Source organism: Bufo gargarizans, chromosome 4 (genome assembly GCF_014858855.1).
Source record: "Bufo gargarizans isolate SCDJY-AF-19 chromosome 4, ASM1485885v1, whole genome shotgun sequence".
Lineage (NCBI taxonomy): Eukaryota > Metazoa > Chordata > Amphibia > Anura > Bufonidae > Bufo > Bufo gargarizans.
Genome location: NC_058083.1, coordinates 439,737,406 through 439,760,905, shown reverse-complemented (window position 1 = coordinate 439,760,905; position 23,500 = coordinate 439,737,406). Strand labels below are relative to the sequence as shown.

Genomic DNA, 23,500 nt, shown 5'->3' with positions numbered 1-23,500 from the left:
GTGCTTCGGTCCCAGATGGCGGCGGTCAGTAGCAGGCGGAGTCTCTTGGCGGCGGGTGTTCTGCTTTTGCCCACTGCTCCCTCTTTTGCTACGCTGTTGGCTCGGTCTCACCACTGCCTCTTCCTCCGAACTGTGAAAGTCAGTGGCACGACCTTCATTCCATGTGGGGTCTAGGACCTCATCGTCCCCTGCATCGTCTTCCACCCAGTCTTGATCCCTGACCTCCTGTTCAGTCTGCACACTGCAGAAAGACGCAGCAGTTGGCACCTGTGTTTCGTCATCATCAGAGACATGCTGAGGTGGTATTCCCATGTCCTCATCATCAGGAAACATAAGTGGTTGTGCGTCAGTGCATTCTATGTCTTTCACCGCTGGGGAAGGGCTAGGTGGATGCCCTTGGGAAACCCTGCCAGCGGAGTCTTCAAACAGCATAAGAGACTGCTGCATAACTTGAGGCTGAGACAGTTTCCCTGGTATGCATGGGGGTGATGTGACAGACTGATGGGGTTGGTTTTCAGGCGCCATCTGTGCGCTTTCTGCAGAAGACTGGGTGGGAGATAATGTGAACGTGCTGGATCCACTGTCGGCCACCCAATTGACTAATGCCTGTACCTGCTCAGGCCTTACCATCCTTAGAACGGCATTGGGCCCCACCATATATCGCTGTAAATTCTGGCGGCTACTGGGACCTGAGGTAGTTGGTACACTAGGACGTGTGGATGTGGCAGAACGGCCACGTCCTCTCCCAGCACCAGAGGGTCCACTAACACCACCACGACCATGTCCACGTCCGCGTCCCTTACTAGATGTTTTCCTCATTGTTATGGTTCACCACAACAACAAAAATATTATTTGGCCCAATGTATTGTATTCAAATTCAGCGGGATATAAATTTGAGGCCTAGTATTTAGGCGCTGGGTGACCGGTATGGATTTAGTGACAGAATTAGACTTGGAAATGCACAGTAGTGTGTGTGTGTGAAGTTATTCTGAATGACCCTATGTGCACCTTGAATATTATATACCCTTTTAGGGATAGATTTCAAATAGCTCTGATATAGCAGAAACCACTAAATTATGAAATTGCTAAATTGGGAATTGTATTTCAACCCAGAACAAAAAATGTGCTTTGACGGACACTAAATAACTTTCCCAGCCACAACAGGACAGCGGTAACGAGAGATTTACCGGGATATAAATTTGAGGCCTAGTATTTAGGCGCTGGGTGACCGGTATGGATTTAGTGACAGAATTGGACTTGGAAATGCACAGTAGCGTGTGTGTGTGAAGTTATTCTGAATGACCCTATGTGCACCTTGAATATTATATACCCTTTTAGGGATAGATTTCAAATAGCTCTGATATAGCAGAAACCACTAAATTATGAAATTGCTAAATTGGGAATTGTATTTCAACCCAGAACAAAAAATGTGCTTTGACGGACACTAAATAACTTTCCCATCCACAACAGGACAGCGGTAACGAGAGATTTAGCGGAATATAAATTTGAGGCCTAGTATTTAGGCGCTGGGTGACCGGTATGGATTTACTAACAGAATTAGACTTGGAAATGCACAGTAGCGTGTGTGTGAAGTTATTCTGAATGACCCTATGTGCACCTTGAATATTATATACCCTTTTAGGGATAGATTTCAAATAGCTCTGATATAGCAGAAACCACTAAATTATGAAATTGCTAAATTGGGAATTGTATTTCAACCCAGAACAAAAAATGTGCTTTGACGGACACTAAATAACTCTACCATCCACAACACGACAGCGGTAACGAGAGATTTAGCGGAATATAAATTTGAGGCCTAGTATTTAGGCGCTGGGTGACCGGTATGGATTTACTAACAGAATTAGACTTGGAAATGCACAGTAGCGTGTGTGTGAAGTTATTCTGAATGACCCTATGTGCACCTTGAATATTATATACCCTTTTAGGGATAGATTTCAAATAGCTCTGATATAGCAGAAACCACTAAATTATGAAATTGCTAAATTGGGAATTGTATTTCAACCCAGAACAAAAAATGTGCTTTGACGGACACTAAATAACTTTCCCATCCACAACAGGACAGCGGTAACGAGAGATTTAGCGGAATATAAATTTGAGGCCTAGTATTTAGGCGCTGGGTGACCGGTATGGATTTACTAACAGAATTAGACTTGGAAATGCACAGTAGTGTGTGTGTGAAGTTATTCTGAATGACCCTATGTGCACCTTGAATATTATATACCCTTTTAGGGATAGATTTCAAATAGCTCTGATATAGCAGAAACCACTAAATTATGAAATTGCTAAATTGGGAATTGTATTTCAACCCAGAACAAAAAATGTGCTTTGACGGACACTAAATAACTTTCCCAGCCACAACAGGACAGCGATAACGAGAGATTTAGCGGGATATAAATTTGAGGCCTAGTATTTAGGCGCTGGGTGACCGGTATGGATTTACTAACAGAATTGGACTTGGAAATGCACAGTAGCGTGTGTGTGTGAAGTTATTCTGAATGACCCTATGTGCACCTTGAATATTATATACCCTTTTAGGGATAGATTTCAAATAGCTCTGATACAGCAGAAACCACTAAATTATGAAATTGCTAAATTGGGAATTGTATTTCAACCCAGAACAAAAAATGTGCTTTGACGGACACTAAATAACTTTCCCATCCACAACAGGACAGCGGTAACGAGAGATTTAGCGGAATATAAATTTGAGGCCTAGTATTTAGGCGCTGGGTGACCGGTATGGATTTACTAACAGAATTAGACTTGGAAATGCACAGTAGCGTGTGTGTGAAGTTATTCTGAATGACCCTATGTGCACCTTGAATATTATATACCCTTTTAGGGACAGATTTCAAATAGCTCTGATATAGCAGAAACCACTAAATTATGAAATTGCTAAATTGGGAATTGTATTTCAACCCAGAACAAAAAATGTGCTTTGACGGACACTAAATAACTTGCCCAGCCACAACAGTACAGCGGTAACGAGAGAATTAGCGGGATATAAATTTGAGGCCTAGTATTTAGGCGCTGGGTGACCGGTATGGATTTAGTGACAGAATTAGACTGGGATATGGCCAAAAAATAACCACACTATTGCTGGTTAAATGCACTTGGTGACGGGCGCAGCTTGCCCCTGATGTAGTATATGGCCAAAAAATGAACAGACTATTGCTGGTTAAATGCACTTGGTGTCACAGCTTGACCAACCACACTACTGAGGGTTAAATGCACTTGGTGACGGGCGCAGCTTGCCCCTGATGTAGTATATGGCCAAAAAATGAACAGACTATTGCTGGTTAAATGCACTTGGTGACGGGCGCAGCTTGCCCCTGATTTAGTATATGGCCAAAAAATGAACAGACTATTGCTGGTTAAATGCACTTGGTGTGATAGCTTGACCAACCACACTACTGAGGGTTAAATGCACTTGGTGACGGGCGCAGCTTGCCCCTGATGTAGTATATGGCCAAAAAATGAACAGACTATTGCTGGTTAAATACACTTGGTGTGACAGCTTGACCAACCACACTACTGAGGGTTAAATGCACTTGGTGACGGGCGCAGCTTGCCCCTGATGTAGTATATGGCCAAAAAATGAACAGACTATTGCTGGTTAAATGCACTTGGTGTCACAGCTTGACCAACCACACTACTGAGGGTTAAATGCACTTGGTGACGGGCGCAGCTTGCCCCTGATGTAGTATATGGCCAAAAAATGAACAGACTATTGCTGGTTAAATGCACTTGGTGACGGGCGCAGCTTGCCCCTGATGTAGTATATGGCCAAAAAATAAACAGACTATTGCTGGTTAAATGCACTTGGTGTGACAGCTTCACCCTGATGTAGGCTTTAGCCAAAAAACAACCACACCATTGAGGGTTAAATGCACTTGGTGACAGGCGCAGCTTGCCCCTGATGTAGTATATGGCCAAAAAATAAACAGACTATTGCTGGTTAAATGCACTTGGTGTGACAGCTTCACCCTGATGTAGGCTTTAGCCAAAAAAACAACCACACCATTGAGGGTTAAATGCACTTGGTCGCAGCTTGTGCTGGCGCACCACAAGACACAAAATGGCCGCCGATCACCCCAGAAAAATGTGACTGACAAACGGTCTGGGCAGCCTAAAAACAGTGAGCAATTGAGTATCAGCAGCTCAATGATCCACAGCTGCAGATCGATCAATAATCAAGTACTTTGGAGGAGTTAATCTGCCTAATCTCGCCCTACTGTCGCAGCCGCAACCTCTCCCTACGCTAATCAGAGCAGAGTGACGGGCGGCGCTATGTGACTCCAGCTTAAATAGAGGCTGGGTCACATGGTGCTCTGGCCAATCACAGCCATGCCAATAGTAGGCATGGCTGTGATGGCCTCTTGGGGCAAGTAGTATGACGCTTGTTGATTGGCTGCTTTGCAGCCTTTCAAAAAGCGCCAAGAAAGCGTCACAAAAGCGCCAAGAAAGCGACGAACACCGAACCCGAACCCGGACTTTTACGAAAATGTCCGGGTTCGGGTCCGTGTCACGGACACCCCAAAATTCGGTACGAACCCGAACTATACAGTTCGAGTTCGCTCATCCCTACCAAGCATCTTTTTCCATCTCCCGGTTCCTAAAATCTATTCCATACACCAGCCCCTGATAGGGGACAAAACAGAGATTAAACTGGTAAGAACAGATTTTTATTTTTATTTTAAAAAAAGAGAACAGCCTCTGCGGAGCTGGGTATTTTTTGGCCGTGTTACTGAACGCTCATGCACAATGGCTGTAGGCTCATGCGTCCTTTTGCGGAGGTGACAAACCTGGTCAGTCAAACCCAAGGCAACATCATCAACCTCATCCCATGTGCGTTTTTTCTGGAGCATGCCCTGCGAAGAATGCTGGATCAGGCCGTAGATGAGCATGAAGAGGAAGAGTTGTGGTCACCATCACCACCAGAAGCAGCCTCTTCGTCGTCGAATGCTGGACCTGCGGCAACGCAGAGAGAGGAGTCTGAAGAAGAGGAGTCAGAGGAGGAATGTGGCTTCGAGGAGGTGGAAGACCAACCACTGCAGGTGTCCCGGGGGACCCTTGGTGTTGTACGTGGCTGGGTGGAGGAAGAGACCTTCAATGACGTCAGTGAGGACAAGGAACGGGACATGGCTAGCTTGGTATCCATCCTTGTGCAAATGAGGAGTTTGAGGTTGTGCAAATTGACTGTTTGCGGTGTGTTAAACGGGGAGTTTGGTCTGTCACTGTGAAGTGGGCGTAACCCTTACACTACCTGATTGATACAACATCATACCTGATGTCTTAAAGCACGTTATTCCAAACAATTTAGGAATGTTAGGTGATTTATGCCCTTTATGGATTAAAACCCGACTCTGCGTCAACCACGTAATTTTCCATTGGAGTTTTGCCATGATCCCCCTCCAGCATGCCACAGTCCAGGTGTTAGTCTCCTCGAAACAACTTTTCCATCACTATTGTGGCCAGAAAGAGTCCCTGTGTGTTTTAAAATTCGCCTGCCTATTGAAGTCTATGGTGGTTCGCCCGTTCCTAAACGTTTGCAAAAATTTGCGTTCGCCATTCGCGAACGGAAAATTTGATGTTCGCGACATCTCTAAATACAGGCCAATCGCAGCGCAGAGCTTACAGCCTGGGAGGTTTTTTCTCCGAGGCTGTGAGCTCTGCGATGCGATTGGCCAGCGCTACAGCCTAGGAGAAGGAGACGCCTAGCAGAACAAGGGCAGTCTCCTCCTACTATAACCAAGTCCCCAAACATACCGGAGGACATAACTGGAGAACGGAGCGCGCCCAGGGATAATAGTAAGTGCAGTGAGATCCCTGGGCGCCGCTGTATATGTCATGATACTTAGTTCACAATGTTTGGACCGATGAAAGGTCCTCGTTAATGTCTTGTTAATAACCTTGATATTTACAGATTATTGTCCTTTTGATTAAACCAGCATAAGCAGAATATGTAGCAGCATACTTTATATTGTATAAGCTTTGGAGAATGACAACATGAGCCAAAGCTCATGATTCCATCACCATGGAGATGCTCTGATTTTGTATTTTTATTTTTTTTGAAAGTTAGATACACTTATTATTATTCCGATATGTGCTAATTACAGGATCTGTATGCATCTCAGAGAACCTGACTGTCAGGAGTATGGATTATTGTTTAATGGCGGCCATGATTTTCATTTAATTCAACTTGGTCAGTGTACGTGCAAAATAAGTTCTCACACCAGCCATCAGCTGTCAGATAGCAGAGGTAGTGAACTCCACAGGAGGACCCTGCTTCAAAGCCCCAGCCATATGAAAAGGAACTTCTTGTAGGCCTTTGTTTACAATTTCACATCCCATTCAGACAGCAAGGATCCTGCAGGAAAACCTCCGTGCAGTGGGTCTAGGCCATTCCCCAGTTCAATCAAATCTATCAGACAGCATGGAATCGGCGATTTATAAGGAATTATGAATCGCCCGGCCATCACAGGCACAAACCGGATACATATTTGTGTCCTGGTGGCCAGGATGAACATGCCTATGGTCTTACTTTGGTGGTAGGATGCCAGGGAAGGGAGATATACATAACCAAATAACGGTACCATGTTTGGACTCTATTTGTAGCCGGAACCCAGGTGGATCTGTTGGTCCCAGAACCATCCCCCTGTGACGTTCTAGTCTGGAGCTATGGGCCCTAATGTGTTTTGTGGGTTCTTGGCTGCCAGCCCAGAAGAGGAAGAGGGGATCCTTCCCAGAGGAGGGAAGAGGAGGAGCCTGCTACAGTTTAAAAGGCTTGTGCCAGCAAGCGGGCATGTCTTTTCTCTGAAGGAGGGTCACATCGTGCCATGTGTTTAGAGGGACCTGCAACCAGCTGACATCACTGCCCTCCATGTAAATACAGCAAAGGACTAACCATAACCCAAGGGAACCTTCATCTACCCGGTAACTGACTTGAACTCTGTGTAATCCTGTTTATTACCTGTATTTGTAACCTCAGACCACTGTATATATTCTTAGTGTATATTGTGTTATCTAGTGTGCCCTTAAGGCAATTAAATATATAATGTAATCTTGTGCTGTCTTGTATCTTGATCACGAATCCCCATGTCTGTGTTTCGGCCTAGTTATAAGCTACTGCGGGTTGGTTTCTCTTCTATATAATCCTGTTAGCGGACCGGGCTTATATCAAACAAGAAGCTGGTGACAGATTACCCGGGCTGGGAAAGCACTGTTTCACTGCCGCAGTGAAAAGGTTCTCTCAGCTTGTTGCCTCTCTGTGCCCGGTGGACAGGAGGTATCTGTGTATACTGTACCAAGTTGACCTTACATGCTCCTCCAGGAGGGCGTAACATCACATCTTGGTAACCAGGGACCATACCGCGTCTCGTGAGCTCGACATAGTTGACGTCAAGTGGGCACGAGAGGTGTTAGCCATCACACTGACAATCTTCAATTACCTTTCATGAGAGGAGATTGCTTACTATCCAGTCTGTGAATGTTAACTTGGATTCTGTATCAACACTTTATATCAATTGCTGAATATCTGTCAAAGGGGCTATCCCAAGAATTACAAATTATAGTAATGCACTCCAGTATTTTAAAGAACACCATTCCAACTGTGAAGCATGGAAGTGGAAGGATCATGTTGTGGGCGTGCTTTGCTACAGGAAGGACTGGCACATTTCACAAAATGTATGGCATTATTGTTATGATGGAGCCTTGTGTCCACTGCCATCCCACTCCTCTGGGCTCCTCACTCATCCTCCTGCCACTGCTTCACCTTCTTCCTGACAGCTGTTGGCCCTCCTTTGCCCACCTATAGCGGACTCAGTCGACGGAGCTCTGTGTACATGTTTGTAGGCACAGCCTGTGCTGGTCATCTGGCCCTCCCAAATTGTTCCCTAGGGTGCGTGCTCACTAACTGTTAGAGGGCCACTGCAACCCTAAACTTGGATACCTATAGACTGGCCACCTCTGTGGAGGGGTTCCTGAGCTTTAGATTTTCTAGGTTGCTAGTCATGGTGAAGGTGTGATGTTCTATTTGACTGCCCAGTGTTTTGACCTATGCTCATTTATTGACTCTTACCCTCCACTGCCTGTCCTGACTACTGCTTATTTACTATGTTAACCCTAAGATGCCTGTCCTCACCTCTAATTTGTTTCATGGATATGCATGAACTCTGCCTTCCCAGACCTCTACCTGTTTCCTTACTATGAGTTTTGTCTGATCCCTCGTTGCTTCACATTAGTGTATCTGACCCCCGTGGGTAAGCTGACAACTACACCGGGACTATTCCAAAATGTGGCAGCCTGGTGGCTCACCTTCAGTGAAGGCCAAATCCTTGTGTAGGGATTAAAGAGTGAAAACCATGGGACTGCCCGGATAACGCCCTTAGGTCTAGCCTTAAAGGATAACTGTCACATTTAGACCCTCATTTCAATTTTCATATCTGTAGTTACTAATAACATGATATTCCAGAATCAGTTACTATTAGACTGAATTACCCCATATTTAATAAGATTCAGCCCTTAGCAACCAGTCTGCATAAAACTACAATTTCACTATTCAGTTAAGATGGCCGCCACTGCCCTCACCCTGAGGCTAATCCCGCCTGCCCTTACTAGCCAGTAACAATAGCCCCCAAAAGTGTCAGTAACCAGAGCCCTCCCCCTAAAGGGTTAATCTCCAGCAGCACAAAGGGGTCTTCCCTGTTGTGCGCTGGTTCAACTCTGCCTTCTCCAGCTCTGTTGAGTGAGGGAGTGTCTGCCAAGCGCAGGGACAGGAAGAAGTGCACACAGCCCAGGCACTGTTATCAGCTGCTGGGGAGGACCTGGCTTTAATCATTTACTTACAGTCCCTGGCTGTCAGTAATCTAACCTTGCAGGCTGCCTGCTTCTGCATCCTCCGTCCTTCAACAGATAGACGGACCATGCCTAGCAACCCTATTTTAAGCACAGGTAAAAGTAGGCAGTACAGGGAACAAAAATGTGGAATTAAGGGGTAATTGAATACACAGTGAAAAGATGAAATAGGGCCACCAAGGAGATATTAATCACCACAATCCAATAAAAAAATAAAAAAAATAATAATAATAATATGACAGTTATACTTTAAGTCAAACCAGTTACAGTGCATATAAAAAGTCTGCACACCCCTGTTAAAATGTCAGGTTTCTATGCTGTGAAAAATACATAATTTCAGAACTTTTTCCACCTTTAATGTGACCTATAAACTGTACAACTCAGTTAAAAAACAAACTGAAATCTTTTACATGGAGGGAAGAAAACAAACAAAAAAATAATAATATGGTTGCAGAAGTGTGCACACCCTCTTATAACTGGGGATGTAGCTGTGTTCAGAATTAAGCAATCACATTCAAAATCATGTTAAATAGGAGTCATCATTTAAAGTGCCTCTGATTAACCTCAAATAAAGTTCAGCTGCTCTAGTTGCTCTTTCCAGAAATTTCCTTAGTGGCATCCCATAGCAAAAGCCTTGGTCCACAGAGAGGTTCCAAAGCATCAGAGGGATCTAATTGTTAAAAGGTATGTCAGGAGAAGGGTACAAAAGAATTTCTAAGACATTAGATATACCATGGAACACTGTGAAGAAAGTGGAGAAAATATGGCACAACAGTGACATTACCAAGAACTGGACGTCCCTCCAAAATTGATGAAAAGACGAAAATAAAACTGGTCTGGGAGGCTACCAAGAGACCTACAGCAACATTAAAGGAGCTGCAGAAATATCTGGCAAGTACTGGCTGTGTGGTACATGTGACAACAATCTCCTGTATTCTTCATATGTCTGGGCTATGGGGTAGAGCGGCAAGACGAAAGCCTTTTCTTACGAAGAAAAACATCCAAGCTTGGCATCATTTTGCAAAAACACATCTGAAGTCTCCAAAAAGCATGTGGGAAAAGGTGTTATGGTCTGATGAAACCAAGGTTGAACTTTTTGTCCATAATTCCAAAAGATTTGGCACAAAAACAACACTGCACATCACCAAAAGAACACCATCCCCACAGTGAAGCATGGTGGTAGCAGCATCATGATTTGGGGCTGTTTTTCTTCAGCTGGAACTGGGGCCTTAGTTAAGCTAGAGGGATTTATGAACAGTTCCAAATACCAGTCAATATTGGCACAAAACCTTCAGGCTTCTGCTGGAAAGCTGAACATCAATAGGAACTTCATCTTTCAGCATGACAACGACCCAAAGCATACATCCAAATCAACAAAGGAATGGCTTCACCAGAAGATGATTGAAGTTTTTGAATGGCCCAGCCAGAACCCAGACCTGAATCCGATTAAAAATCTGTGGGGTGATCTGAAGAGGGCTGTGCACAGGAGACGCCCTTTCAATCTGACAGTTCTGTAGTGTTTTTGCAAAGAAGAGTGGGAAAATCTTGCCAAGTCAAAATGTGCCATGCTGATAGACTCATACCCAAAAAGACTAAGTGCTGTAATAAAATCAAAAGGTGCTTCAACAAAGTATTAGTTTAAGGGTGTGCACACATATGCAACCATATTATATTTTTATAATTCAATTGAGTTGTACAGTTTATGGGTCACATTAAAGGTGGAAAAAGTTCTGAAATGATTTATCTCTGTCTCATTTTTTTTTTTTTTTACAGCACATAAACCTGACAGTTTAACAGGGGTGTAAACTTTTTATATTCACTGTAGTTGGCAAGGTGGTTCCACACCCACTGTCTGTAACAATTATGAGGAAGGAAACTGTATATGCATATATTGAAGCAACATCTCAAGACATCAGCCAGCAAGTTAAATAGGTTAAAGTTTGAAATAGGTTCTCCAAAAGCATACTTCCAGAGTTGTGGCAAAAATCATAAAGCCCTGACCTCAATACCATAGAAAATGAATTGCAGAACTGAAAAACTATGTTCCAGCAAGGAGGCCTAAACTCTTGACTGGACGAATGAGCCATAATTTCAGTAACTTATTGTGAGAAGTTTGTGGAAGGCTACCTAATATGTTTAACCCAAGTTAGACATTTGAAAGGCACTTCTGAGATGACAGAACAAAATCTGAAGTAAATCATTGTCTCCAGTCTTAGGGCTCGTTCACGCGAACGTATTTTACATTCCGTATACAGGCCGTTTTCTGCATTCCACATACGTTCTGTATACGGAACCATTCATTTTAATGGGTCCGCAAAAGATGCGGACAGCACTCTGTGTGCTGTCCGCATCCGTTGCTCTGTCCCGTGGCCCCACAAAAATTATCCTGTCCTATTCTTGTCTGTTTTGCAAATTGCAGAAGGCACATAGGCGGCATTTGTTTTTTGCGGATTCACAATTTACGGACTCCAAAAAACGTCACGGTCGTGTTAACAAGCCTTTATTCTGACATTTGACATTCTTGATCCCAACTGACCTAAGGGAGGAAATGTATACTAATATAGTATATGTTATCTATTGGTCAGCCCTGCAGCCAAAACTTTAAAACCACTTGCCTAATATTGTGAAGTTGCCTCAACACACCAAAACTACTCAGACCCATTGAGGCGAGTGCAGGGACCCAATGGTTCACTGCTACAGGTTTAAAAACTGTAAGATGATGATGTTGTTTTTTTTTTTTTTTTTAATCTCTTCTCCTGAAGGCTATGTATATGGGGTTAATAGTTCGCCATAGATGCAGTTTCTATTTGGGGACGGTTCCACCTCCCCTTCTAGACAGGTGGTTAGTTAGTCAGAATAAGGGTGCTACCACATGACACAATGGTGCTGTGTTTTTTGTGCGACCAAAAAATACCTAAAAAACAAATGCAACAACAGACCGGTGTTTATGGTGTGTTTTCTTCAAGCAAAAGGAAAACACACAGCAAAACTGAATTACATTAATTACATAATAGAGTTACATTAAGGTAATTTAAGTTTTCTGTGTGTTTTCTCATTGCTGGAAGAAAAACACCATAAATGCAGGTATGTTGTTGCAAAACTGCATGCATTTTTTTATCCGCACCAAAAATGCAGCACAATAGTGATGTGTGAAAGCACCCTAAGACAGAGTGGTGTAAAAGAACCAAGAAAATGAGCAGTTTTAGGAATTGCAGTGACCAACAAGCAGCAGGGTAAAAAGTAGACAGAACCATGTGGCATCTTCAGAGGAAGTGGAGATTTTCTTTATTCTGGATGGTTAAGCAGCCATATAGAGGGACTATACATGATACAAGTCTGTGGAGGTAAAGCACGTAGCCTTTCTTTGGACTTCACTGTGTTGGCTGGGCTAGAGGTTTCAGTCTCCCAGTCACACCAAAGAGGCATATTGTCACGAGGGTATCGAGAACCACGCCTGACTCCGTTATACCCGGGGTCAGGAAGTCGCAGCGGTTGGCTGCACGCTCTATTTAAGATAGGGCTGTTTTCCATATGGTAGCTTTCTGGGTTTGCTTTGCAAACCCTTTTGGCTCACTCAGGGATCCGTAGCTCCTTCTCCTCAGCTGTTCCTTGTCCAGCACTCCCAAACCTCCTTATATTCCTCTCTCACACTGCTCTGGTTGCCAGAGATAGAGCTTCCTGCCTGGACATCTATTCTGACCCACTGGAGCTGTGTTGCTGCATTCTCTGATTGTTGATTCAGAACGCTACCCTCCGGATCCCTGTTGGACCTTTGTGGACTGCTGTGGTCGCCCACCTGGGTGTATGTGTTTGTCTGTATTTGTCTGTCCTCTCCCTGGTGTTTCCCTCTTAGTGCAGTGGTGCGGACTAGCGATCCCACCGGCCCGTTCACCATCTAGGGCTCATTTCAGGGAAAGCCAGGGTTTAGGCACGTGATCGCCGCACGGGTGAGGAACCCGTCTAGGGACGTCAGGGCAGTCAGGTGCCAGCCGCAAGGTGAGTTAGGGGTCACCACCTTTCCCTCTCCCTTGGGCAGGGCTTTCCCTGTTTTCCTCCCTATGCGTGACGTCGGTCATTACATTATCTCTGGCCCTTATTTTGTGTAGGTAAAAAAAATAATAATTTTTTTTTACCTACTTAGAATCCAGTATGGATCAAATTGCTGCTCTGTCCAAACAATTTCATGGCCTGTCTTTGGAGGTGGTAGGATTGAAGGCGTCGGTCCTCCAGCAACAGCAGCAATTACAACTGACCGCAAGCCCAGCGGTTGCTACTGGTAACCAGGTTGTTGCGGAACCCAAGGTTCCTCTCCCTGACAGATTTTCTGGGGGAAGGGACAAGTTTTTGACATTCCGTGAGGCCTGTAAATTATATTTTAAGCTGCGCCCTTACTCCTCTGGTAATGAAGAACAGCGGGTGGGGGTTGTTATTTCCCTGCTGCAGGGGGACCCGCAGTCCTGGGCATTCTCTTTACCTACTGATTCCCAGGCTCTTCGGTCAGTGGATGAGTTTTTCGGGGCCTTGGGTCTCATATATGACGACCCTGACCGTGTAGCACTGGCTGAATCAAGATTACGGAGACTCTTACAAGGAGAGCGGCCAGTAGAGGAGTATTGCTCTGAATTCCGTAGGTGGGCTACGGATACCCAATGGAACGACCCGGCTCTCAGGAGTCAGTTCTGCTCTGGGTTATCCGAAAGGGTTAAGGATGTGCTTGCATTATATGAGACCCCCTTTTCCCTTGATGCGGTTATGTCCCTTTCTATCCGTATAGAGAGACGCCTTAGGGACAGGATGAAAGAACTGGAGAAATTGGTAACCCCTCCCAAGCAGCAGTTAGTCTGTACGGACTTAGACGAGCCTATGCAGCTAGGAGGAACTACTCGTCAGGTCCGTCCTCCTGAGGCTCGCCGTAGGCGTGGGGTTTGTTTTTTTGGTGGGGAGAGGGGTCATTTCATTAATGTCCTTCTTTCCTCAGAAACAAAAGACCGTCGGAAAAACTACTAACCCCAGGCTGTGTGGAGGATGTCAGCCGGGGGGTATACGTCTCCTCCATACGTACATTGCAATTTGTGTTGCCAGCGGTTATTATTTTTGGTGATAAGACGGAGACTATTTCTTTCTTTCTAGACAGTGGAGCAGGGGTAAATTTGATAGATGCCCATTTTGCCCGCACTTTGGGTTTGTCTCTCTGTATGTTACAGAGACCCATTCCCATATTCGCTATTGATTCTGCTCCCCTGTCTCAGAGAAACCTCACCCACATTGTTCATAATTTACACCTTCGGGTAGGGGACCACCATAACGAGATGCTTTCAGGTTATGTTCTGGAGGGGCTTACCACTCCGGTAGTGCTGGGTCTTCCCTGGTTGGTAGCGCGCAATCCAGTAGTGGATTGGCAGGCCAGGGAGATATTGGAGTGGAGTGAGCAGTGCAGAGAAAATTGCTTAAATAGCAATTGCTTAGTCGCCTCCATAACTACCCTACCTACATTTATTTCGGATGTTTTTTCTGAAAAGGGTTGTCAGAAGTTACCACCTCATCGTCCTTATGATTGCCCGGTTAACCTTATTCCCGGCGCAAAATTACCCAAGACCAGGTTATATAATCTTTCGGGTCCAGAGAGACAAGCCATGAAAGATTATATCTCCGAGAGCTTGGCTAAGGGACACATCAGACCCTCTTCTTCACCCGTGGCTGCAGGGTTTTTCTTCGTTAAAAAGAAAGATGGGGGCCTGCGTCCTTGCTTAGATTTTCGCGAATTAAATCGGGTAACCATCAGAGACCCATACCCTCTTCCTCTCATTCCTGACCTGTTTAATCAGATTGCGGGTGCTAGGTGGTTCTCCAAACTTGATCTTAGGGGGGCCTACAATCTGATTCGTATTAAGGAGGGGGATGAGTGGAAGACAGCGTTTAACACCCCTGAGGGGCATTATGAAAATCTAGTTATGCCTTTTGGTCTGACCAATGCTCCTGCCGTCTTTCAACATTTCGTTAATTACATTTTTAGTCATCTAATCGGCAGGTTTGTGGTAATATACCTAGATGATATTTTAATTTATTCGTCTGATCTGAAAACACATGAGGTGCATGTCAGACAAGTACTGCAGGTCCTACGGACGAATGAATTATATGCTAAGATTGAAAAATGTGTTTTCGCCGTTCAGGAGATACAATTCCTGGGTTATTTTTTATCTGCTTCAGGTTTCCGTATGGATCCTAGGAAGGTCCAGGCAATTTTAGATTGGGATCTTCCTGAGAACCTCAAAGCACTACAACGGTTCTTGGGCTTCGCGAATTTCTATAGGAAATTCATTAAAAATTATTCACTTATTGTAAAACCGCTTACTGACATGACTAGGAAGGGGACTGATTTTTCTAAATGGTCTGACGCCGCTAAAGTTGCTTTTTCCTCTCTAAAAGAGAGGTTTACCTCAGCACCTGTACTAGTCCAACCTGATGTCTCTCAGCCTTTTATTGTTGAAGTCGATGCGTCAGAGGTGGGAGTGGGGGCGGTGCTGTCTCAGGGTCCGTCTCCTGGCAAATGGCGTCCTTGTGCTTTCTTTTCTAAAAAACTATCAGCAGCAGAAAAGAACTACGATATTGGCAATAGGGAACTATTAGCTATTAAACTTGCGTTTGAGGAGTGGCGTCACTTCTTAGAGGGGGCAGTCCACCCCGTCACTGTGATTACGGACCACAAAAATCTCCTGTACCTCGAATCAGCTAAGCGTCTCACCTCTAGACAGGTTAGGTGGTCGCTATTTTTTACCAGGTTTAACTTTGTGATTACCTATCGTCCTGGGGCAAAGAACACCAAGGCTGATGCACTATCTCGTTGTTTCCCTGGAGGGGGTAATGTGAGTGATCCGGTGCCCATTCTACAAAGAGGAGTGGTTGTCTCTGCGGTACACTCTGTTTTGGAGGGGAAGGTGTTAGAGGCCCAGGGTGACGCCCCGGTCTCTTGCCCCTCAGAGAAATTGTTTGTACCGTTGAACCTACGTTTCGAATTATTAAAGGAACATCATAATTCGGCACTTGCTGGGCACCCGGGTAGTAAAGCAACCTTGGAGCTATTGTCTCATCGTTTTTGGTGGCCAAGGTTGCGTCAGGATGTATTGGATTTTGTGTCTTCTTGTTCTACCTGTGCGCACGCAGAAGTTTCACGTACACGTCCTGCAGGGTCTCTATTACCACTCGTCATTCCCAATAGACCGTGGACACATCTGTCAATGGATTTTATCACTGACTTACCTTTGTCTGCGGGTAAAACAGTTATTTTGGTAGTAGTGGACAGGTTTAGCAAAATGGTACACTTCATTGCGTTACCCGCACTATCTAATGCTAAGACTCTTGCTCAGGTATTCATCAGTGAAATCGTGAAGCTTCACGGGGTCCCTTCCGATGTTGTTTCGGATCGGGGTACCCAGTTTATTTATAAATTTTGGAAAGCTTTTTGTTCCCGTTTGGGGGTACACTTGTCGTTTTCCTCAGCTTTCCATCCTCAGTCGAATGGACAGACTGAGCGTACCAACCAAAACCTTGAGACATATCTAAGATGTTTTGTGTCTGAAAACCAAGAGTTGTGGTCATCATATTTACCGTTAGCTGAGTTTGCCATAAATAATCGTCGTCAGGAATCCACTGGCAAGTCACCATTTCTTGGTGCATATAGTTTTCATCCCCAATTCTGTACTTTCAAAGAGGGGGGGTCTTCTGGGGTTCCCGAAGAGGAACGTTTTTCGTCATCTCTTTCATCGGTATGGCAGAAGGTGCAAGCTAACTTGAAAAATATGGGAGGTAAATACAAATGCATGGCTGATAAGAGACGGTCCCCAGGTCCGGACCTAGGAGTGAATGACTATGTGTGGTTGTCTACTAGGAATATTAAATTGAAGGTTCCCTCTTGGAAACTGGGTCCTAGGTTTATTGGCCCTTACAAAATTGTAGCCATCATCAACCTCGTGGCTTTTCGCCTGGAGTTACCTCAGACTTTTAAAATTCATAATGTTTTTCATAAGTCGTTACTCAAAAAAATATGTTCCACCTCTATAACCATCACCGCTGCCACCCCCTCCTGTTGTCGTGGATGGTAATCTAGAATTTCAGATATCCAAAATTGTTAATTCTCGTCGGGTCCGCCGCTCTCTTCAATATCTGGTGCACTGGAGAGGTTACGGTCCCGAGGAAAGAATGTGGGTTCCTGCGTCTGAGGTAAACGCCGACAGGTTAGTTCGGGCTTTTCATGCCTCTCATCCTGAGAGACCTGGTCCTGAGTGTCCGGAGGCCCCTCGTAGAGAGGGGGGTACTGTCACGAGGGTATCGAGAACCACGCCTGACTCCGTTATACCCGGGGTCAGGAAGTCGCAGCGGTTGGCTGCACGCTCTATTTAAGATAGGGCTGTTTTCCTTATGGTAGCTTTCTGGGTTTGCTTTGCAAACCCTTTTGGCTCACTCAGGGATCCGTAGCTCCTTCTCTTCAGCTGTTCCTTGTCCAGCACTCCCAAACCTCCTTATATTCCTCTCTCACACTTCTCTGGTTGCCAGAGATAGAGCTTCCTGCCTGGACATCTATTCTGACCCACTGGAGCTGTGTTGCTGCGTTCTCTGATTGTTGATTCAGAACGCTACCCTCCGGATCCCTGTTGGACCTTTGTGGACTGCTGTGGTCGCCCACCTGGGTGTATGTGTTTGTCTGTATTTGTCTGTCCTCTCCCTGGTGTTTCCCTCTTAGTGCAGTGGTGCGGACTAGCGATCCCACCGGCCCGTTCACTATCTAGGGCTCATTTCAGGGAAAGCCAGGGTTTAGGCACGTGATTGCCGCACGGGTGAGGAACCCGTCTAGGGACGTCAGGGCAGTCAGGTGCCAGCCGCAAGGTGAGTTAGGGGTCACCACCTTTCCCTCTCCCTTGGGCAGGGCTTTCCCTGTTTTCCTCCCTGTGCGTGACGTCGGTCATTACACATATTGTAAGTCTGCACCCTATATTCCACCAGGCAGGAAACCTTGAACCAGAGTGTGCCATGAGGGTAACAAAGGGTGTGCCCCTCTCTTTACTGTGCTCAGCCCAGTGAGCGCTGGTGAAGGCTATACCTACTGTAAGTACTTATTACCATCATCTTCTTACGCCATGCCAATCCAGTTCTTTCGCCTTCCGCCTCTGAATGTGTCTTGTAGAATCTGGCACCAACATGTTAGCATACAAACTTTTAATGGAGCCTCCATAGATTTGACATGTTTTGCAGCACATTCCACAGATGCTCAATTGAATTGAGCTCTGGAAAATGTGGAGGCCACGTCAACTCTTTGAATTCTCTATCAAGTTGCTCAAAGTTATGCTGACCAAATTTTGCAGTGTGACATGGTTGTTATATTCTTTTAAAAGAGGTCACTGCCATTAAGAAATACTGTTGCCATGAAAGGTTGTTCTTGGTCTGTGACAATGTTTAATTAGATGGAATGTGTCAAAGTAATATCCACATTAAATCTAGGACCTATGATTTCCCAGCAGAACATCATAGTGCATCAGTTGGCTTGCCTGCTTTTCATAATCCTGGTTCCATCTTTTTCCCAAGTAAGCAACATAACATCACCATCGTATAAAAAAAAAAAAAAAGAAAAAAAAAGGTAACTCATCAGACCACGCCAACTTCTTCCTTTCCCCCATGTTCCAAGTTCTGATTCACACATGCTCAATGTTCGTGCTTTCAGTGGTAATCAAGGAAAAGCATGGGTACCCTGATTGGTCGGCAGATACATGACAGATATGCAAAAAGCTGCAATGTCAGCATTAACTTTGTCAGCAATTTGTGCTACAGTTGCTCTCCTGTGAGATCAAACCAAACAAGCCAGCCTTCACCTCCAATAAGTATCAATTAGCCTATGCATCACTGCTGTTCTGGAGTTTTTTTGACCCAGTTGTCTAGTGATCGAGTGATTGTCTAGACCTTGTCAAATTCACTCAGATCCTTATGCTTGCCCATTTTTCCTGCTTCACGTTATAGTTACTAGATTTCTGGATAGGTCATTGATCCATGAAGTTATTCCAATTGCCTGATTGGAGTCGGGAAGTAATTTTTCCCCCTAAAATGAGAAAAATTGGCTTCTACCTCACAGTTTTCTTTTCAACTTTTTTTCAACTTTCATCATAACAGGCCGAACTGGATGGAGAGATGTCTTTTTTCAGCCTTATGAACTATGTTACTTGCCACCTAGTATATCACACCCTTCTATGTGCCATTGTAACAGGACAAAAAATGTTATTAATTACACCTTAAAGGGGTTATCCAACCCCTATAATGAACCCTCCATGATCCGGCTGATCGGTGTAAATGTACGGTATACACACAGGAGGGGTATTTTTTAAGTCTGCTATGTCAGTTTAGTTGTGAAACATGTCACAAGTGATGCCAGCGTTTGACATTTGGTGATACTCACCACTTGTGAGTGAAAAGTAGGTAAGGATTTCAGATCTTAAATCTCAGTTATGATGTGCAACTTTTTAAAAAGTCGCATCTCCCCATCAGGCAACCCCCTGGTGTACTTTTACATATATAAGTGTACACAACATTGCACTTGTGTGCCACACATATTATTACTGTGCGTCATTTCATAAATTTGGCGCAACCTCACAAAGCAAAGACAGACTTAAAGGTGTTGTGTAAATTCAGATAATAGCATTTATAATGTAGAGAAAATTAATACAAGCCACTTACTAATGTATTTTTATTATCCATATTGCTTCTTTTGCTGGCTGGATTCATTTTTCCATCACATTATGCGCTGCTTGTTTCCATGGTTATGATCATCCTGCAATCCATTAGTGGTGGTTGTGCTTGCACACTATAGGAAAAAATACTGGCCTCAGTGGTGGCCAGGACTGTGAAAGCTCCCATAGGCTGGTGCTTTTTCCTATAGTGTGCAAGCACAGCCACCATTGATGGATTGCAGGGTGGTCATAACCATGGAAACAAGCACTGTATAATGTGATGGAAAAATGAATCCAGCCAGCAAAGGAAGCAATATGGACAATCACAATACACTAGGAAGTGCCGTGTATTAACTTTCTCTATGTAATAAATGCCATTTTCTGAAGTGAGACAAAGTCTTTAAACCTGACACCAAAACCACCGCAAATAATAAATTCCCCAAACAACGCTTTAAGGGAACCTGTCAGTGGCAAAACCGATCCCAAACCGCCAGCAGTACCTTCAGGTAGCCGGCAGTGAGTTTTGAATGATGATTTTCTTACTGCATTCTGATGAGGCAGAAGTATGAAAAACAATCTTTTATCCTCCGTCCATGCTATTTTCCAGTGAGGCTTAAAGTCAAGGGGGCAGCAGCCTCCTTGCTTCAAGTCAAGGTAACTGAGCTTATGCCCGACAGCTGAGCTTATGCCTGACAGCGCTTATGTCCGACAGCCGTCTGGCTTTGCCGAACAGCCGGCTGTCAGTCACAGCGAAGGGGCAGGAAGGGGGCGCGGTTACCTCGACTTGAAGCAAGTAGGCCGCTGCCCCCTTGACTTCAAGCCTGACTGGAAAATAGCGCGGACGGAGGATCAAATATTGTTTTATATACTTTTGCCTCATCAGAATGCAGTAAGAAAACATCATTCGAAACTCACTGCTGGCTACTTGAAGGTACTGCTAGCAGTTTGGGATGGGTTTTGCCACTGATAGGCTCCCTTTAAATTGTATTAGAACGTTGTACTCTTCTGTTTTCAGCAGGTAATGACACATTTTATAACACTGTACTTTTACATGTTGCAGTCAGTATATAAACTACTCTCATTTTTGGAACCTTTCTTTTCAGATGGCTAAATAAACTAGGCCTTGCTGTAATTACTCATCCAATAAAAGATAAAAAAGATGAAGGTAATTACAATATTGTTTAATGGGTAAATGTAAAATGGTTATATTTCTACTGTAGCTGTATGCCGATTGACCTATATTAAAGGATAACTGTCACATTTAGACCCCAATTTCAATTTTCATATATGTAGTTACTAATAGCATGATATTCCAGAATCAGTTACTATTAGACTGACTTACCCCATATTTAATAAGATTCAGCCCTTAGCAACCAGTCTGCATAAAACTGCAATTTCACTATTCAGTTAAGATGGCCACCACTGCCCTCACCCTGAGGCTAATCCCGCCTGCCCTCACTAGCCAGTAACAATAGCCCCCAAAAGTGTCAGTAACCAGAGCCCTCCCCCTAAAGGGCTAATCTCCTGCAGCACAGAGTGGTCCTCTTACCACATGTTGCTTTCATTTACAGTCATGTGAAAAAATTAGGACACCCTTTGAAAGCATGTGGTTTTTTGTAACATTTTTAATAAAAGGTTATTTCATCTCCGTTTCAACAATACAGAGAGATTAAAGTAATCCAACTAAACAAAGAAAACTGAAGAAAAGTCTTTTCAAGATCTTCTGTAAATGTCATTCTACAAAAATGCCTATTCTAACTGAGGAAAAAGATAGGACACCCTCACATGTATTCCTCTTAAATTGGCTCAGATCTCACACAGGTATATCACACCAGGTGCACATAATTAGTAGATCGTTACTCTGCATGTTGAATGAGGCTTGCCCTATTTAAACCTCAGACATTTAGTTTGGTGTGCTCCTGACTGTTGAAGTGAGAGTGAGCACCATGGTGAGAGCAAAAGAGCTGTCAGAGGACTTCAGAAAAAAGATTGTAGCAGCCTATGAGTCTGGGAAGGGATTTAAAAAGATCTCAAAAGATTTTGAAATCAGCCATTCCACTGTCCGGAAGATAGTCTACAAGTGGAGGGCTTTCAAAACAACTGCCAACATGCCCAGGACTGGTCGCCCCAGCAAGTTCACCCCAAGAGCAGACCGCAAGATGCTAAAAGAGGTCTCCAAAAACCCTAAAGTGTCATCTCGAGAACTACAGCAGGCTCTGGCTACTGTTGATGTAGAAGTACATGCCTCTACAATCAGAAAGAGACTGTACAAGTTTAACTTGCATGGGAGGTGTGCAAGGAGGAAACCTTTGCTTTCCAAGAGAAACATCGAGGCCAGACTGACATTTGCCAGAGATAAAGTTGACAAAGACCAGGACTTCTGGAATAATGTTCTTTGGACAGATGAGTCCAAAATTGAATTATTTGGACACAACAGCAGAGGACATGTTTGGCGTAAACCAAACACAGCATTCCAAGAAAAGAACCTCATACCAACTGTGAAGCATGGAGGTGGAAGTGTCATGGTTTGGGGCTGCTTTGCTGCAGCAGGACCTGGTCAGCTCACCATCATAGAATCCACGATGAATTCTACTGTGTATCAGAAGGTGCTTGAAGAACATGTGAGACCATCAGTTAGAAAATTAAAGCTGAAGCGGAACTGGACCATGCAACATGACAATGACCCAAAACATACTAGTAAATCAACCAAAGATTGGCTGAAAAAGAAGAAATGGAGAGTCCTGGAATGGCCAAGTCAAAGTCCAGATTTGAATCCCATTGAGATGCTGTGGGGTGACTTGAAAAGGGCTGTACGTGCAAGAAACCCCTCAAACATCTCACAGCTGAAAAAGTTCTGCATTGAGGAGTGGGGTAAAATTTCCTCAGACCGATGTCGAAGACTGGTAGATGGCTACAAGAACCGTCTCACTGCAGTTATTTCAGCCAAAGGAGGTAACACTCGCTATTAGGGGCAAGGGTGTCCTATCTTTTTCCTCAGTTAGAATAGGCATTTTTGTAGAATGACATTTACAGAAGATCTTGAAAAGACTTTTCTTCAGTTTTCTTTGTTTAGTTGGATTACTTTAATCTCTCTGTATTGTTGAAACGGAGATGAAATAACCTTTTATTAAAAATGTTACAAAAAACCACATGCTTTCAAAGGGTGTCCTAATTTTTTCACATGACTGTATATACTGAGCAGATGGCAGATCTCCCTTCCCTGGTCTGCGCTGCTCCAACTCTGCATCCTCCAGCTCTGCTGAGTGAGGGAGTGTCTGCCAAGCACAGGGTCAGGGAGAAGTGCACACAGCCTAGGCACTGTTATCAGCTGCTGGGGAGGAGCTGGCTTTAATAATTTACTTACAGTCCCTGGCTGTCTGTAATCTGACCCTGCACGCTGCGTGCTTCTGCCTCCGTCCTTCAACAGATAGACGGACCATGCCTAGCAACCCTATTTTAAGCACAGGTAAAAATAGGCATCACAGGGAACAAAAATATGGAATTAACGGGGAATTGAATATACAGTAAAAAGTTGAAATAGGGCCATCAAGGTGATAGTAATCACCACAATCCAATACTCAAAAAATATATACGACAGTTATCCTTTAAAAAAATGTGTCATTTATAAAGCACGGTGCTCAGATTACAATCAAGCATGTTTATCAATGCAGTTACAGCAGTTTTCTGGTGCAATTGGATTAAACAATAGGAATATTACATTGCCACTGTTTCTTACATATTGGTAAATGAAGACATGACTTTCAGGTAACAACGTAGCCAGGTCCCAAAACGCAAGATCTATGATATGCAATGGATTTATGGGGAATTTGCATGTAAAATAAAAATATATTTGGTTACCTTAGACTGTGTTAGTGTCCATCTGCCCTAGTGTTGGGGTTCATTCTTTAAACCAGTTT

General features: G+C 44.2%; 1 protein-coding gene across 4 annotated transcripts in view; it reads left to right on the top strand.

Moving 5' to 3' along the window:
- Positions 1–23,500, top strand: part of IPCEF1 (interaction protein for cytohesin exchange factors 1) — a 493,239-nt gene that overhangs the window by 422,495 nt on the left and 47,244 nt on the right. For all 4 annotated transcript variants that reach the window (XR_006388642.1, XM_044289604.1, XM_044289605.1 and 1 more), the window contains exon 7: positions 20,687–20,748. Coding sequence is in view for 3 of the 4 variants with exons in the window: in XM_044289604.1 (XP_044145539.1) it covers positions 20,687–20,748 (62 nt within the window). In the remaining variant the exon portion in view is untranslated. The remainder of the gene's footprint in view (positions 1–20,686; positions 20,749–23,500) is intronic.